The 15,254-nt window shown below is 35.4% G+C and overlaps 2 protein-coding genes across 3 annotated transcripts in view; one reads left to right on the forward strand and one right to left on the reverse strand.

Annotated features, from left to right (window-relative positions):
- LOC117216705 overlaps positions 1 to 11,975 on the reverse strand; it is a 37,930-nt gene extending 25,955 nt beyond the window's left edge. Inside the window, exon 1 of one of the 2 annotated variants that reach the window (XM_033463646.1) lies at positions 11,860 to 11,975. The gene's annotated coding sequence lies outside the window, so the exon portion shown is untranslated. Of the gene's footprint in view, positions 1 to 1,156; positions 3,416 to 11,859 lie in introns of those variants that run through there. The other variant, XM_033463645.1, reaches the window with a different exon arrangement.
- Positions 11,976 to 12,821: 846 nt separating this feature from the next.
- LOC117215973 (U3 small nucleolar ribonucleoprotein protein MPP10) lies at positions 12,822 to 15,090 on the forward strand. Its single transcript, XM_033462531.1, has 4 exons — positions 12,822 to 12,986; positions 13,056 to 14,412; positions 14,496 to 14,604; positions 14,693 to 15,090. Exons 1-4 carry the CDS (start codon positions 12,910 to 12,912, stop codon positions 15,061 to 15,063), a joined length of 1,914 nt encoding a protein of 637 aa, XP_033318422.1. The 5' UTR covers positions 12,822 to 12,909; the 3' UTR covers positions 15,064 to 15,090.
- Positions 15,091 to 15,254: the final 164 nt, after the last annotated feature.

Genomic DNA, 15,254 nt, shown 5'->3' on the forward strand with positions numbered 1-15,254 from the left:
AAATGATCTATGAACTTTCAAGTCATTTATTACTTGTTATCAGATGCTGGGAACATTCCGATGAATGGAAATTACGATCGTTTAAACGTTACAAAACCACGGTTACTCGAACAGCTAAAATTAATGCGAGAATCGCGATGTAAGAATTGCAACTTTCGAATCTGTAGCTTTCATCACCACGCCGGAAATGATTAGATTCGAATTTCTTCGACTTGATGTTGTAAACGATTATTCCATGTTCGGCGGCGAGTATTCAGATTCAAATCGTATTTATAGCGTTTAGCTTGATCGTTTCATCCTTAGCGCCGTGTATTCAAATTTAAATCGTATTTACTACGAGCATGAATAGCTATAAACAGCCTTGACTTGACGATTTTAAACAGTTCTGTCAATTAACATCTCCTTGAGTAATGTGTCAAATCAACAGAAAATTAAAATAGAGTTGCTGCAATTGCATTGGGACTATTTGTAAAATTTTGCTAATCAGAAATATTTGGTATTAATAAATTCAAATATGTCTCATAAAATACGGATCCTTTGGTTTTAACTTGTATTTTTAACTTGTATTTTTAACTTGTATTTTTTTTATACTTACAATTTGTAATACTATGTATGATATATACTATATATGCCTTTTATTAATTTCTTAATTTCATTATTCTATAATTATACATGTACACGATTCATATTTAATCTTCAAGAAACAAATGACTTATTCATAAATTCACCGATTGCAAGAAGATATCTTAAATAATGGTAAATTTGAAAAACAGTGTTTGCAACACATCATCGCCTTTTTATTTCTTCGAGTTTATGAAATTTCAATTCTGTTTAATTTCGAAACAAACGAAAAAAGAAAAACCACGTTAATTTTCTATGAAGTACAAATATAATAGGAAACAAAATCAGAAAAAAAATGGTAAAACTATAAAATTACAAATAAGAAGTTCGTAACTCGTTAAAATTACTAATATCAATAATTAACAAATTATTGTGCCATAGTTTCCAGTCAAAATCACGCAAAAGTAACAAAAATTAATTTCCATTACGTTACTAGCTCCTCGAAAAAAAAAGAAAAAGGATAAAGATCATGTTAATATTGTACAAGGTAAGAATGCCAGGAGAGAAGAGAAAAGAAATGGTAAAACAAACTGACCGGCAGCGGAACGGGTCCGGGATGCTGAGAGCTTGCGGCGATTTTCGCAGAAATTAAGCAACGCAGCCGCGGCCAAGAATCAACGGGTCTTCGGTAAGCAGACAGCAGCGGCGGCGGTGGCGGCGGCTGGTTTCGGTGAGCAGAGGAACAAGTTGTACGGTACGTACGGCCCACGTAGTGCATACAGCATGCACAACCGTATCTCTGTAGCGCTTCTATAGGTGTACACAAATCCTGTGGCAGACACACACCAGCTCGTCGAAGCGAAGGAAGCAGAAGAAGAAAACTAAGAAGAACAAGAAGAGTAGAAGCTCGCCTCGGTCGATCTGACAGCTGCGCGACTCCAGTCCAAAGCACTTTTCCACGCTCGCCAGGCGTTTCTTTATATGCACACGGTTGCGTTTCTCTGTTTACTGTTGTGTACGTTCCTCGTTGGCCAAAGAAACTCGGTTGGAACGGAAGGCAGAAGCAAACGAAACGGAACGGAAACGTAATCCGAAGCACGAAGTTTAGAAAATGAAAACACAAACAGATTTGTAATGCTACAAAAATATATAGAAAAATTCCAATGATTCTGTATATCGTATATGTAGGAAGGCGTCGCTTGTTGTTCGCAGAGTTCACTTGTCAACGACGCGGCGCGAGTGGATTCGCGCGTACCTAACCATCACGGGATACTGACTCCACGGCGGAGATCCTCCGCGAAGAGCTCGAGTGAAACGCGGACGAAGGGAGAGTGAGCGAGCGAGAAAGGCCGAGCTACGTTTCAAAGTTAGTTAAAAAGAGGCAAACTAACCGACTCGAGTCGAGGTTATGTCTGTCCTTTAGCGGGGAGGGGAGGAATCTCTCGCTCGTTTCGAATGCCCGTTTCGACGGGTCTTGATCTTCTCTGCGCTCTCCTCTCCTGTCTTTCTCCTCTCTCTTTCGGACGAACCGCCACACCTTGCCGAGATCGACTCGCGATCGCCGGTAACGCGTTCTCTGCCAGCAGCCTCGAACTAACCGGACGGTTTTCTGTCCTGAATTTTAGTCCCGGGGCCCGTCGAGGAACGAGGAGAGAGACTGGAAAGGGAAAGAGATGGCATTAACCGTGGTGGAAGTGGTGGAAGAACCGGGCCCCTTCCCCTTTCTCTCTCGCTCCTTCCTTCTTACTCTTTCTTCGTCTTTCCTCGTCTGTCTTCGTCCACGACTCCCTACCTGACCGTTTCAGCCTCCTCGGTAAGCGTTGCCCCTGCACCGAGGATGGCAGGTTAAGAGGCAGGCAGGTAGAGAGAGACCCCCATTGATTAGCGATGGAAACAACATGCGACTGGTGTCGATTGCTTGTCAACTTTTTCAACTGCCCTCTCTCTTCAAATGTTAGCGTGTCAGGTTCAAGCGTTGCTCGTTGGGCAGTCTGGTTATATACCCGTGAAATCGAGCTACACTCGTTTCATGGACGTGATCGTGTTCGCACATGTTGCGAAATTGATGGCAGATATTAGTCATTGAACTTAAAACCTGAGATTTTCTTGCAGGATAACATCAGAGATGCAGCTTGTGCAGATGAAAACTATTATTACGTAGAGTATAAGACTATGTTTCTGGCATGGTGAGCGCTCCTTTTTCCCTTCCATCTTGCTTTGCCACGTGCACGTGGAGAATCGGAATATTCAAATTAACGTGTAGGGTTTCGAAACCAGGTAGATAAGTATCAAGTCGGTCCCATCACTACCGCTAATGCAAGCAACAGATCCATGGCGGGCGATTCCTCTTCTGGCCACAACTAGCGCCATCTCCGTCCCATTACTATCTCTCTTCTCCTTTCTATTCGGTCTGCGTATCGGTTTTTCCTTCTTCAGCTCGATACGGTCCCCCAATACGATTTTCTGCCGTCGAGGCCTCCAACGGGGACCGTGCCCCCTCCACCTACGCGTTTATATAGATACTCTTCGACTCGCTTAACCCGATGCCAGGTGCCTCTATAGGGTGTACCGATTAACGAGCGACCGATGAGATCGGAAGGTGCAACCGATCGTGCTCCCAGGGTTATCTTATCTCTCTGTCGATGCTAAAGAATTCTTCCAATAAACTTCCTGCGTAAGGTTCACAGATGCATGACGTTTACAGATGTAGATTCCATTATTGCACATTAACCACTAAGAATAAATGTTAACGTACCACGTAATATTTTACGAAACACGATTGGAATAAATTATTACTGACAATAATAAAAGATAAAATCCTCCTTGCATGTAACAAGAAAGAACATTAAACTGACAGTGAAATTATTCAATTGCGAAATTATTTGAACATTTGTCACGGAAATTCTTTATGGCTGTGTTATATCCAAGCTTTTGAAACTTCATTAATACTATATTCAGACAGGTTATTGCGAGATTACGTTGTCAGAATTTGAGACAAATCCGAAAATTTGTATAGAAATGTGTGATTCTTGCAGAAACAAATTCTATCTTTTCTCGACTAGATAATCGCGATTTTGAAGAATTCCGTATCTGACGAGGTTTCGTGCCTGTCGAGGGCAAATAAGAATGCGTGAACGAAGGCGATACGTTCGTGCATGTTCGATGCAATTAACCATCGCAGACAGACGCCGACCTGTGTGGTCTTATTAACCGTGACTCGAAGAAGATTTTGCAAAGGTGGGTGCGTGAGCGTACGGAATCGCGAGTGCGCAATTCTTCGAATAATAATGTTATCCAACTCTCGTAATCCGATTATCCGCTCAAATCCGCTTATTCATCTACGATAATTATACTACCAGTTATATATATGCGTACACTTTCGTCGATTTGTGGTAGTACTACGTACAAACCAATAATAAGGTAATAGTAAAAAATAATCAAATTCAAAATTTTAATTAATTCCTAATTTATCAGTGGTATATTAAAATTGAATATAGTCATTAATTAAATGCATAATGGGCGAGATAAATCTCCATTTAAAATCCATTCTTATATTTACGTTCACAAAAATATGAATTTACATAAAACTCCAGTAATCCTTTTAATTTAAATAAATTAATTAAATAAATAAATTAATTTAATAAACTAATAGTAATCCTTTTTCTTTCCCAAAAAATGTTTTCATGGTGCAAAAGAAAAAAGTTCGAATGTTAAAAGATTAAAAATAAGCAAGTGTTCGGATATGATACTTATAAGCATCGATGTAAGTATGCAATATTTAACAACAAATATTTACAGTTGCATCGACGCAAAGCAATCTATACGTTTCTATTTTCCGTCCCATTTATCGAACACGAGCGTAAATTAAAGGAAAATATTTAATAAAAGGTAGCGATTTAATGGCTGTCCGTGGGGTTTGTCTAGCGCAAAGCAATTTCACTGTGCTGTCATACGGCATAACGTCATTCATAATTCACGGATGCCATAAACATTACGCGAGCATCGTAAAAATATGCATTTATAGAAAGCTCCCTCGGAGGCTTTTACAATTTCTTGCTTGGCGAAGGACGAATTCATATTCATCCGCGTCACACGATCGTTTCGTTCGGGGCCGTTCGAATTTCATCGGTACAAATGACTTCATTTCATCGTCGACGTATGTATCTGTTTAATGACTCTTTACCTGTTTTATACACGTGCCACGTCGATAGGTGCTTTTCCGCTTTTCCTATCGTAACGGTCTAAACAACGACCATAAAGTCCTGTTACATGAGAAATCATTGAATGAAAATTTCTTTCCACTACTCCTACTCGTTAAAATAGCCAATAATGGCCCAAAAGACGTTTACCTTCTTTTTACAACCTGGTTTCATTTATGAAACAGAAGGGACGAATATTTATAGAGTATTAGGTTGTCCGAAAAGTTTCTTTCGTTTCATAAGGTGATAATAGATGAACAACAATTGTTGTTTTATATTATTTTATTGAATTAGGTATGATCCATTTCGTTCTATTTCTATTATTATATTCGCGCACAATTCGATAAACTAATATAAAACAAAAAACATTGTGCGTCTATTATTTCCTTATAAAACGAAAGAAACTTTTCGGACGACCTAATAGTATGAAAACGTATATGAAGAAAGGCAAACGTTACAGTACTTGGAATTAAAATACAACATTAACAAGCAAAAGAAAATCGATTCATTAGCATACCATACGTGTAGTATCTTATACGTAATAGTTTATCGTTTCTCGGAAAATTTCAGAATCGACCGAGGCGTAGTAACGACAGATCGTACGAGCCGATCATCGAAATACTCAGCTTTACTGTTTCAAATTATAGACCGTCAGTTCTCTGATAGCAAACCGCAGTATAGTTTCGTATGCGCACCGTACAAAACGAAATGTATCACATATCAGCAATGATACAGTCCGTAACGTGCACGAGTGAAAATAAAATAATATATTTACTCCAAGCCCTGATCTATACGTAAATGTTCCAGTGCAAATTCCAATCGTAACCATATATCGCACCGAAATGCCAAATTTTACCAATCTAGCCATTTAGAAGCTAAAATGAGTAATTCCGCTCTTTGTAAAATTTCCACTTTCATGATCCAGGTATACGATTAATTTTCATTTCGTTAAAAGCAAATCATTTACTTGCATCAGTTCGTTTGTCTATCACTCAATTCTGCAAAATCAATGAAATTGTAATAAATAAACTGCAGACGATTATGCAAATACAATAGATATTCTTATGAACGATCCAAAAACTGAAATCTAAACACAGATTTCTCTCGCTTATTGATACATATTTCTGTGGCGGCACTCGACGACGGAACTTTCCGATAACTTCGCGACACAAAGCGCTATACTATCAAAACGTAAGGCCCACATGCCCAATGTACCATCGATATCCCTACGGTCCTTTCGCCGAATATTCGGAAGAAAGCGTACGCGGCAACGGTCGCGGACGTCTAACGAACGCGAGAGTAGTGAGGATATCGAGGGACAACAAAGAAAAGAATCCGTTTGGTTTCGAACAAAAGATTCATTCCGTTTCGAACAGCGAAGTGCGAAGGGTCTAGCGCAACAGCGAAGCAAACACATTCGAGAAGCGTGATCGCCGATCGCTGATCGCTGATCGTTGATGGTTGATGGCTGATCGCTGATCGTTGATTGTTGATTGTTGATTGTTGATTGTTGATTGTTGATTGTTGATTGTTGATTGTTGATTGTTGATTGTTGATTGTTGATTGTTGATTGTTGATTGTTGATTGTTGATTGTTGATTGTTGATTGTTGATTGTTGATTGTTGATTGTTGATTGTTGATTGTTGATTGTTGATTGTTGATTGTTGATTGTTGATTGTTGATTGTTGATTGTTGATTGTTGATTGTTGATTGTTGATTGTTGATTGTTGATTGTTGATTGTTGATTGTTGATTGTTGATTGTTGTTTGTTGATTGTTGATTGTTGATTGTTGATTGTTGATTGTTGATTGTTGATTGTTGATTGTTGATTGTTGATTGTTGATTGTTGATTGTTGATTGTTGATTGTTGATTGTTGATTGTTGATTGTTGATTGTTGATTGCTAAATAAACTTTATTGTTGAACATCAAGAGTATTACTCGGGCACTTACATCTAACGCCACCTCATTTCTTTATAATATTGCTTTGTAATTGTTTCTTCGGAGTTTATTAATCGATGTATATATTTATTCAGTTCATGAAGTGGACGAGGATAGGATTAGCAATGGCGGTTTACATTAACCCGGCACGCGCGGATTAGAACCAATCGGCGAATATAAATGAAAGGCGAGGCTAAAACTAAACCTGGCTATTTATCTTTATTATTTATTCAGGTCAGTTAATATGTGAGACGATTCGCAAGGACGGACTACATGTAGAGCATCGGTCAGTCCACTAATACGAAAAGGACCATCCTCAAACTGTAACATCGATTCGTAATTTTTCGATGATTAAACAAAGATCTATATTCGAATATATTATATAACATAATAATAATAATATACTGAACAAGTTTTGAAGGAAACTTTAGCTTAATCAGGATACTTTTTACAAATTAGCCCTCCATATGTATCTAACTAGATCACTGACTCGTTCGTTGACCAAAAAAGAATAAAATATCTTGCTTCTACTATACTTTCTTGCGTGTATGAATCAGTGCAAAGTTCCTCCGTCCATTTTCTATAATTTTGAAAAAGTCATACGAAAAAGAAATATTCGTTGCAATTAATAACACGCGTCGTCACGCCTCCTCTTCAACCATCTAACCACGCGACAGAGATACAAGTTAATTAAAATGAAAATCTATCGTGTTTATTGATCGTGTTTGGTTGCTCAATCCACGAGTATCGATTTGCACAGGTGATCGAGCGTATCCAACCGCGCGATGACGAAAACGTTGGAGCAAAGAAATTAGAGCTAGATCATCATCCAGTCGTGATATTTATTCGGGTCACCCGATATAGGAGACCATCGACAAAAGCGAGTCGCGGCGAACGTGTACACCTCCGCTGCCACGAATGCTAACCAGATGCGCTAAGTATCGTTGGCGAACTCGCGGACGACTCGAGCACTCAACCATTCGCAAGTAAGGTCGCTTCAAGGTGCGTCTAGACTATGGAAAAAAGCGTATTCTCTTTGTTCGTGCAGGTTGAAAGTAATTAGTCGCGTTGTTCGTGCAAATTTATATTTTACCGTGTTTTATTATTTATTTGCGGCTGGTCAATTTTCGTCTCGTTCAATCTGTATCTATTTATTTAAATTTCTATTTCGTTCAATTTATATTTATTTAAATTCATATTTCGTTCGACTCGTATTTATCTATATTTATACTTCAGTCGGTTTACATTTATTCAAATTTATATTTTGTTCAATTTATATTCTATACGTTCGCTTATTTATCACCCGCAGATGACAAATTTGTATCTACATATCGAAAATTAGAATTTGTGTGAGATTAAGAATTAACCGGAGATAGCATTTTAATCCGAACGCTCTGTAGCGCAATTGTCGAATAACAATTCGCCTATAACGAACCGCAAACAAACGTAACATGTAATATGTAAATTACAATCTGTACTATGGATTGACTAAAGGTAGTACATATGTAACAAGAAATGCTTAATCGTTGGTAAGAATCAATGTAATTGAAGCTTTGTAATCTAAACGCTGTGCATGTGAACGACAATTCGCACCTTTGTGAACGATTAGGTGAAACAAGATCCTAACGAATGGTATGCGCGTTCTCTCCGGCTCGATGGAATGCGAAACACGTTTTCCAAGCCAAATCCAACGGGACTGACATCTATAACAGAGCAAAGAAACGGAAAACGAAAAGGAGGAAGGTTCACTGAAAAACTGATTTCAAGTTTTGCTCGCTGACGCGCAAACTACCAGACAATTCACTTAAACCGTATAAAAATGAGGCCTCTACCTTCTACGGTTATCTGTTTCAACAGTAACCAGAGGAATTTTTCTTCGTCATTTCCTATCCTGTTCCTCTTTATTTCGTCAATTTCAGTACTTCAATGGCTAAGTTTGTTTTTCCCCTTACATCTCAATTATTTAAATATTTTGAAATTTGTAATATTTCAGCACGATCTTCGCTTTGGTATTGCAGTACTTGTAAACTCGTCCACAAGATCTTATGTAAATAACTCGACTATCGGAATACCTGTGCGTTCAAATGATATTGATATATCAAATGTTTTTATACATTACTGTGCTATCAGTAACATCTAACGCATATGATAGTTTCAGATTAATACGGCAATTTCTGATCATCGCCATTATTTTCGTACCGTTATATTATGCGGCCTATTTGCTGTGCTAATAAAACCATAAGAAAATCGTGACTTTGATATGAACGTTTACTTCGACCAGGCACAGGTGAATCGACTATAGTATAATATAGTTATTTCTCTATAAGCTATACTTTGTTAACCAGCAATTCGACTATACCAATAAGCAATATGTTTTTAAATAAAATACACGGCTTGCTTAGTATTACGTTTAATCGTCGGAGGAAGTTCAATCTCATCAAAATAACGGCTTACGTCGATTATGCCGATAATACGGTCTGAAACTCGTGGAAACAAGTTTACGTAATTTCACGTAACGAGCCCTGTCGCCTAATCGCGGGATAACGTTCAGGAAAAAAGATAGGGAAAACAGGAAAAGGACTCGTGTGCCCAACGAGTCACGGTAGAACGCCGCTGAGAAAGTAAACGGTTCCGGTACAACGTAAAATCAACCGTGAAAACATGAAACACGCATCCTTTCGCCGAAGATCCGCCATCGATCGATATATTATCCCTATAATCGATATTCTACAAAAATAGATTTATAAAAGATATTTCAAGCTCGCAAAAATGAAAGGTCTCAAGAATCTTTATCAGAAGTTTACGAATAATTAGTGAGGATAATTGATAATGTAAAAGTCGGAAGATCCAAGCAATTAGTTTGTAAGTTAAGAGTTTTAATATTTGGAGACCGTGAAAATACGAAGAGCGGTGGTAAGGAGGGTAAAAACTGGAAATTCAAGCAACTAATCTTTTCATTTCAATATTTAGAAACCAGTTAATTTGCAAGTTTCAAGTTTTAATATTTGAAGGATAATATTTGCGGATGCATGAAGAAGTAGAAATTCTAAGGAATTTCTGGCTTTCCAGTTCTAATATTTAAATATATGGTATCACAAATAAACGACTAAACTCCGGATTCAAGTGAAAGTTGAAGGTCGAACATGGAAAGGTTGATAGTTTAAATAATTAATCCCCAAATATCTGAATTCCAATATATGTGAATCGTAAATATACAAAAATGTTGATAACGACGGTGGAAAGTGAAAATTAAAGGTATCAATTTACAAGTTTCAAGTTCTAATATCTCGAAACCAACATCATTTACCAGGAAAATAAATTTGTCTCTTAAGGGCATTATACTAAACATCTATGGACCACCGAGACGTGGTAATATTTTATGGCGACTAATACGAGAATTAGAATCCTACCTTTACCTTTTCTTTCCTCTTTCTTCTGTATCGGCTCTGAAAGAGCGTAATCTATGTCGATACAAGCATTAACTCGGGGTCCGAGAGTTGTAGGATTCCTTTCACGTGATTAAATGTCGAGGGAATTTTTATAACAGTATCGCGAAGAGGATGTAGAAAGTCGCGATGTGATGTAACGTTAAAACGTACACCATTAACGCCTCACGAGACTCCTATTGGTTTGAGGAAGCAAGTAAAAAAGATGAGGATATTGTGTATATCAATATTCTGGTACTTACAGTACTTTCTATATGATATAAAATGTCCGGTAGTTATTTAAAACTTCTTCTTACGTATGGTTATAAAATCAAACAAGATTAAAATAACTCGTTACTTTATTTATAATTAATTTAACTGAAATATGCAACTAATTCCATTTCGACATCATACAGAGTTCTTGAAAGATTTGAACTTTCTTACCATGAACGCTATAACTGGTGACTAATGGTGGCGATGGATCATCAATCGGTAACTATATTGATGAAAAAAATATCTATATATGTGCATTGACGATGTACGTATGTATGTACATAATTCCGAATTTAAATTTGAAGATTTGGATTAAAATTTTACAAAGTTTCGTGGAAGATTATACGAAATAATTGCAGATGTGAAAAAAGTTACCAAATGTTTATTTTTGAGCGAGTTTAAAGCAATTATTTCCAAACAATTTTTTACTTATCTTATCTCCATTTGTAGTTACAATTTGTCTCTTTGACATCAGAGACAATTTGTATTCAGTTCTAATAAATCATTGGTAAAATCACAGATCAAATTCTATAGCACCGATGGTCAATGCTTGTGTCTCACTGTCTCACGTTCTGAAATACCGACTTTGAAAAAGTCAGAGTATTTCTTACGCCCTCTGTGATTTACTACGGCAAATATTAACAAACAAATATACTTTAACAATGCATATTTTAAATAATAATACTCCTTATAATTTACCGGCTGCTGAAAAAAAGAACAAATCTCTAGCCAGAAGGGCCAACAAAATATCATAACAAAAAATAACCTACAAAGGAAAAATATAAATTGCGGAAGCTGATCTAGATCCAAATGTCATTCGTAAAAACTATTAATAATTAGCAATTTGGATTAGTGTTTGAGAATTAATAGAGAAACTATCATAACAGAAGAAATTTTTTTAATTGAAAATAACTTATTATCATTATTTACTTTGCTTATTAATTAATTAATTAATTAAGTTGCTATAACAAACTTGTATGTGTAAAAACATATTAAGTTTATATATTTAATAATTAATTGTTCAATAATGGTATATTTTAGTTTTAAAAATTGATAAATTGTCGTGTAATAAATCTTCCAATACATATATCATAAAAGGAATGAAATTAAAGATTATTTATTATAAATATACTGGTTGTCGGATATCCTTCGACAAAATGTTCAATTAAAATTATTTCAATATTTATTACTGCAATATTTGTATGGACTCTGGGCCCATATTAAATATACATATTCCGATTTCAAAGATAAGTGTGGTGAACATATTATTAACCATAGGTACTCAAATGATTGTTAGTAGTATATATTTTATCCCAATAATCAACATTATATTAATAATAAATGTCTGTGGTTAATATGCTCATCAAAAGTTCTACGTAATACGAGTCATTTGTCTCGGTTCGGACCTTTTATGCTATGACATGATTGGATAGCCAGAGAAACATAAAGACATACCACTCACCATTAGATGCGAAAACATTGTTATCGATGCTGCAGTAGCTTAAAGGAAGTCATCACTAAAGCAATCATCAAAAAGAAACCACACAACTCTATAGAGGAATTGGAAGCTGTGAGAAATCTGTAACAAAACATGGGATATTATAATTTACTTTTGAAGACGTCAATTTTTTCATCTTTCTTAAAATAAATTAAACGTTATCAGTAATCTACGCAAAACATAACTAAAGATTTAGAATTAATGTAAAAAATTCAAGTAGTTGTGTTAAAATAAAGAAATAATCCAACTCAAATCCTATCCCAAAAAAAGTTTATACTATGAGCTATTGATAACACTAACGCTTAAATAAGCGATCGATGATAAACGAACAGAAAAAGTTCGGAAAACTATAGAATTTCGTCATAACAACACATAATAAACTAAATAAGATATGTATTAGTTAAACGTGCCTGATAATAATCGGTAGAAAACAATAGAATAGTAACAAAAATACTACCTAGTTGAAATCACGCGTTTCAAACGGCAATACCTCTTGATACGATGCCTTTCAACAGTACAATGACGAACCGCGCCAAAACTTCGTCTAGCTGACTCCTGATTGGCTGATGTGGAGCGGCTTCTTATTCGTGTAAAGTCGCGCGCAAAATTGAAATGTTGTATGATTGGTGATCCAGTCAATGAAATACGACAGTTTTAGAGCAGATAATTAAAAAGAGTTTTTAATGTTTGCTATTTCCATCATTCTTATGCCGAAAATATTAATCTAAGAATTAATTATATTAATCCAAAATTTAATTTTAATTTAAACCACTGCTATACTTAATCGATAATGTCGCATGAGAAATATAACTATCGATAACACATCGAGTGATGCAAACAAATACCGATCAATGGTATTGCATGTATTAATAATTATCGATATATGTCATAACCTATTTCTAGTACCTAACCGCTAGTACATAACTTCTACTAATGGTGGCTACTTGTAACAAGAGTATAACCTATCAATTAAATATTTTTTTGTTGACAGTAAGTTAAACATAAATTTATATAATGGCCGATATAGAAATACTTAATAGTATTTTAAACACGATCAATAATAATACTAAAAAGCCGGAGCAATTTTTAAGGTAAATATACTTTCGATATTCTCTTTTCCTAACCTACATCATTGTATAATAACAATCATTTGTTTATAGTGTACAACACGACATTGCTATAGATTTTAAAAATTCCATAAAGCGTTTATATGATTTTACAAAACAGCAGTCACAAACAAATACGAATGCCTTGCCAGAGCTTGTTACAGAAGGCTTTGATGAAGAACAGATCTGGCAGCAGCTTGAATTGCAAAATGAGAGTGAACTTGATCATCTGATTGGTGATGTTTCTAAACTTTTAACCAAAACTAAAGTATTCAAAATACCAATCAGTACAACTAAACCTATATCGGAACCTGAACAAAGTAATGAAGAAGATTTATCAGATAATGAAGAAAAGATGATAGAGGATGAAACCTCAGAGGATGAGGAGAAGCTACAAAGTATTTTAAAACAGCAAACGAATGTAAAGAAAAGAAAGAAGAAATCATCAATAGTAGATGACAAATTTTTTAAATTAGAAGAGCTGGATGAGTACTTAACAAAAGAAGAAAAAAAAGAGAAAGAGGATGAAAAGAGCGAAGAAGAATCTAATGATGAATCTTTAGATTTATTCAATTATCTTTCTGATGATGACAACCAAACTGGAAAAGCAGAACTATTAAAGTATGCAGACTTTTTTGATAGTCCAGAAAGTGAAGATGAAAATCTTCATTCTTCCAAACGATACAAAAGTATGAATGACAAAGAGTCTGATGATAATGAATCACTAAATGATGGTAGTGATTCAGATAATGAAATGGGTATAAATAGTGAAATGGATATAGATAGTGAAATGGAAGATCCAAAGTCTTCCAAGAAGAAGGTCACATTTAATCTCACAAATGATTCTGATGAAACAGATAGCATAGAAAATAAAAATATCGATCTGAAAGAAGATGTAGAAATTAAGTCTTCTCTGGAAACGCGACAAGAGAGATTAAAAAATAGGATTGAAAAGCTAGAAGAGGAAGCTATAGGAGACAAACCTTGGCAATTAAAGGGTGAAGTCAGTGCATCAAATAGGCCACAGAATTCATTGTTAGAAGAATTTGTTGAATTTGACATTACAACTCGACCCGCACCTGTAATTACTGAGCAAACAACATTAAAACTAGAAGATATAATTAAGCAAAGGATAAAAGACAAAGCTTGGGATGATGTTGAGAAGAAATTTAAACCAGTTGAGACACCATTAGAGTACAAAAAGAAGTTGATCTTAAATCAAGAAAAAAGTAAAGAAAGTTTATCTCAAATTTACGAAAATGAGTACATTAGACAGAGGGAAGCATTAAATCCAGATAACAATGAGAAAGAAGAAGAGGAACCAAAATTGCATACGGAAATTCGTGAAATGATGGATTCTGTCTTCTACAAGTTAAATGCTTTGTCTAACTTCCATTACACTCCAGCAAAGGTAAGAAGATTATTAGAAAAAAAATTTGTTTCTTTGTGTTGTAATTCTGTACAGCTTATCAATAATTGCACATTTTTTTTTAGGTTAAACCCGAAATAAGGATCATTAATAACATGCCTGCAATCACTATGGAGGAAGTGGCACCAGTTGGAATAAGTGATGCCGCTTTATTAGCTCCAGAGGAAATTAAAGGTATATCGAGTAGAAGAAATTTTATACACTGTTTAAATTTTTCATATTTATTATATTCAATTATGCTTTTCATTTCCTTTTCTTTAAGCCAAACCACGAGGTGATGTGATTGGTAAATCGGAAAGAACCAAAACGGATATGAAACGAGACCGAAGACACAAGAAAATGAGACAACGTGCACGACAACAGGCCATGGAGCAAAAAGAGAAATTAAATGCACTCAAACCAAGCGTTGCTAACAAATACAAGAAAGAAAAGGCAACAGAGTTGGTAAAGAAATTGAGCAAGGATCGGAATATTATAAAAATGGACGAGTCCAGTTTCAAAGCTCCTAAGTCTTCTACAGCTTTCTTTAATCAGCTGCAAGACGAAGTAAAGAGCCATATTAAAGCGAAGACTGACACAGATAGTAGGAAGAAACAAAAACATGTTCTATCTGCGATGAAGTTAAAGTTATAATTTTTGTACCAAATTATGTAAATATAAATTGAAAATATTATATAATTAGCATTTGATTTCTAATCTGTCCCTAAGTCAATCCTAAGTTAACAAATTAAATTAATTTTTGTATGCAATATCGGTTTCTCTACCTCTTATGTTGTCGGTAAGTTAAATTTTATTATCTTTTTTAATAATATAAAAAGAAGGAA

This window comes from Bombus bifarius, unplaced genomic scaffold (genome assembly GCF_011952205.1).
Source record: "Bombus bifarius isolate JDL3187 unplaced genomic scaffold, Bbif_JDL3187 scf7180000007973, whole genome shotgun sequence".
Classification (NCBI taxonomy): domain Eukaryota; kingdom Metazoa; phylum Arthropoda; class Insecta; order Hymenoptera; family Apidae; genus Bombus; species Bombus bifarius.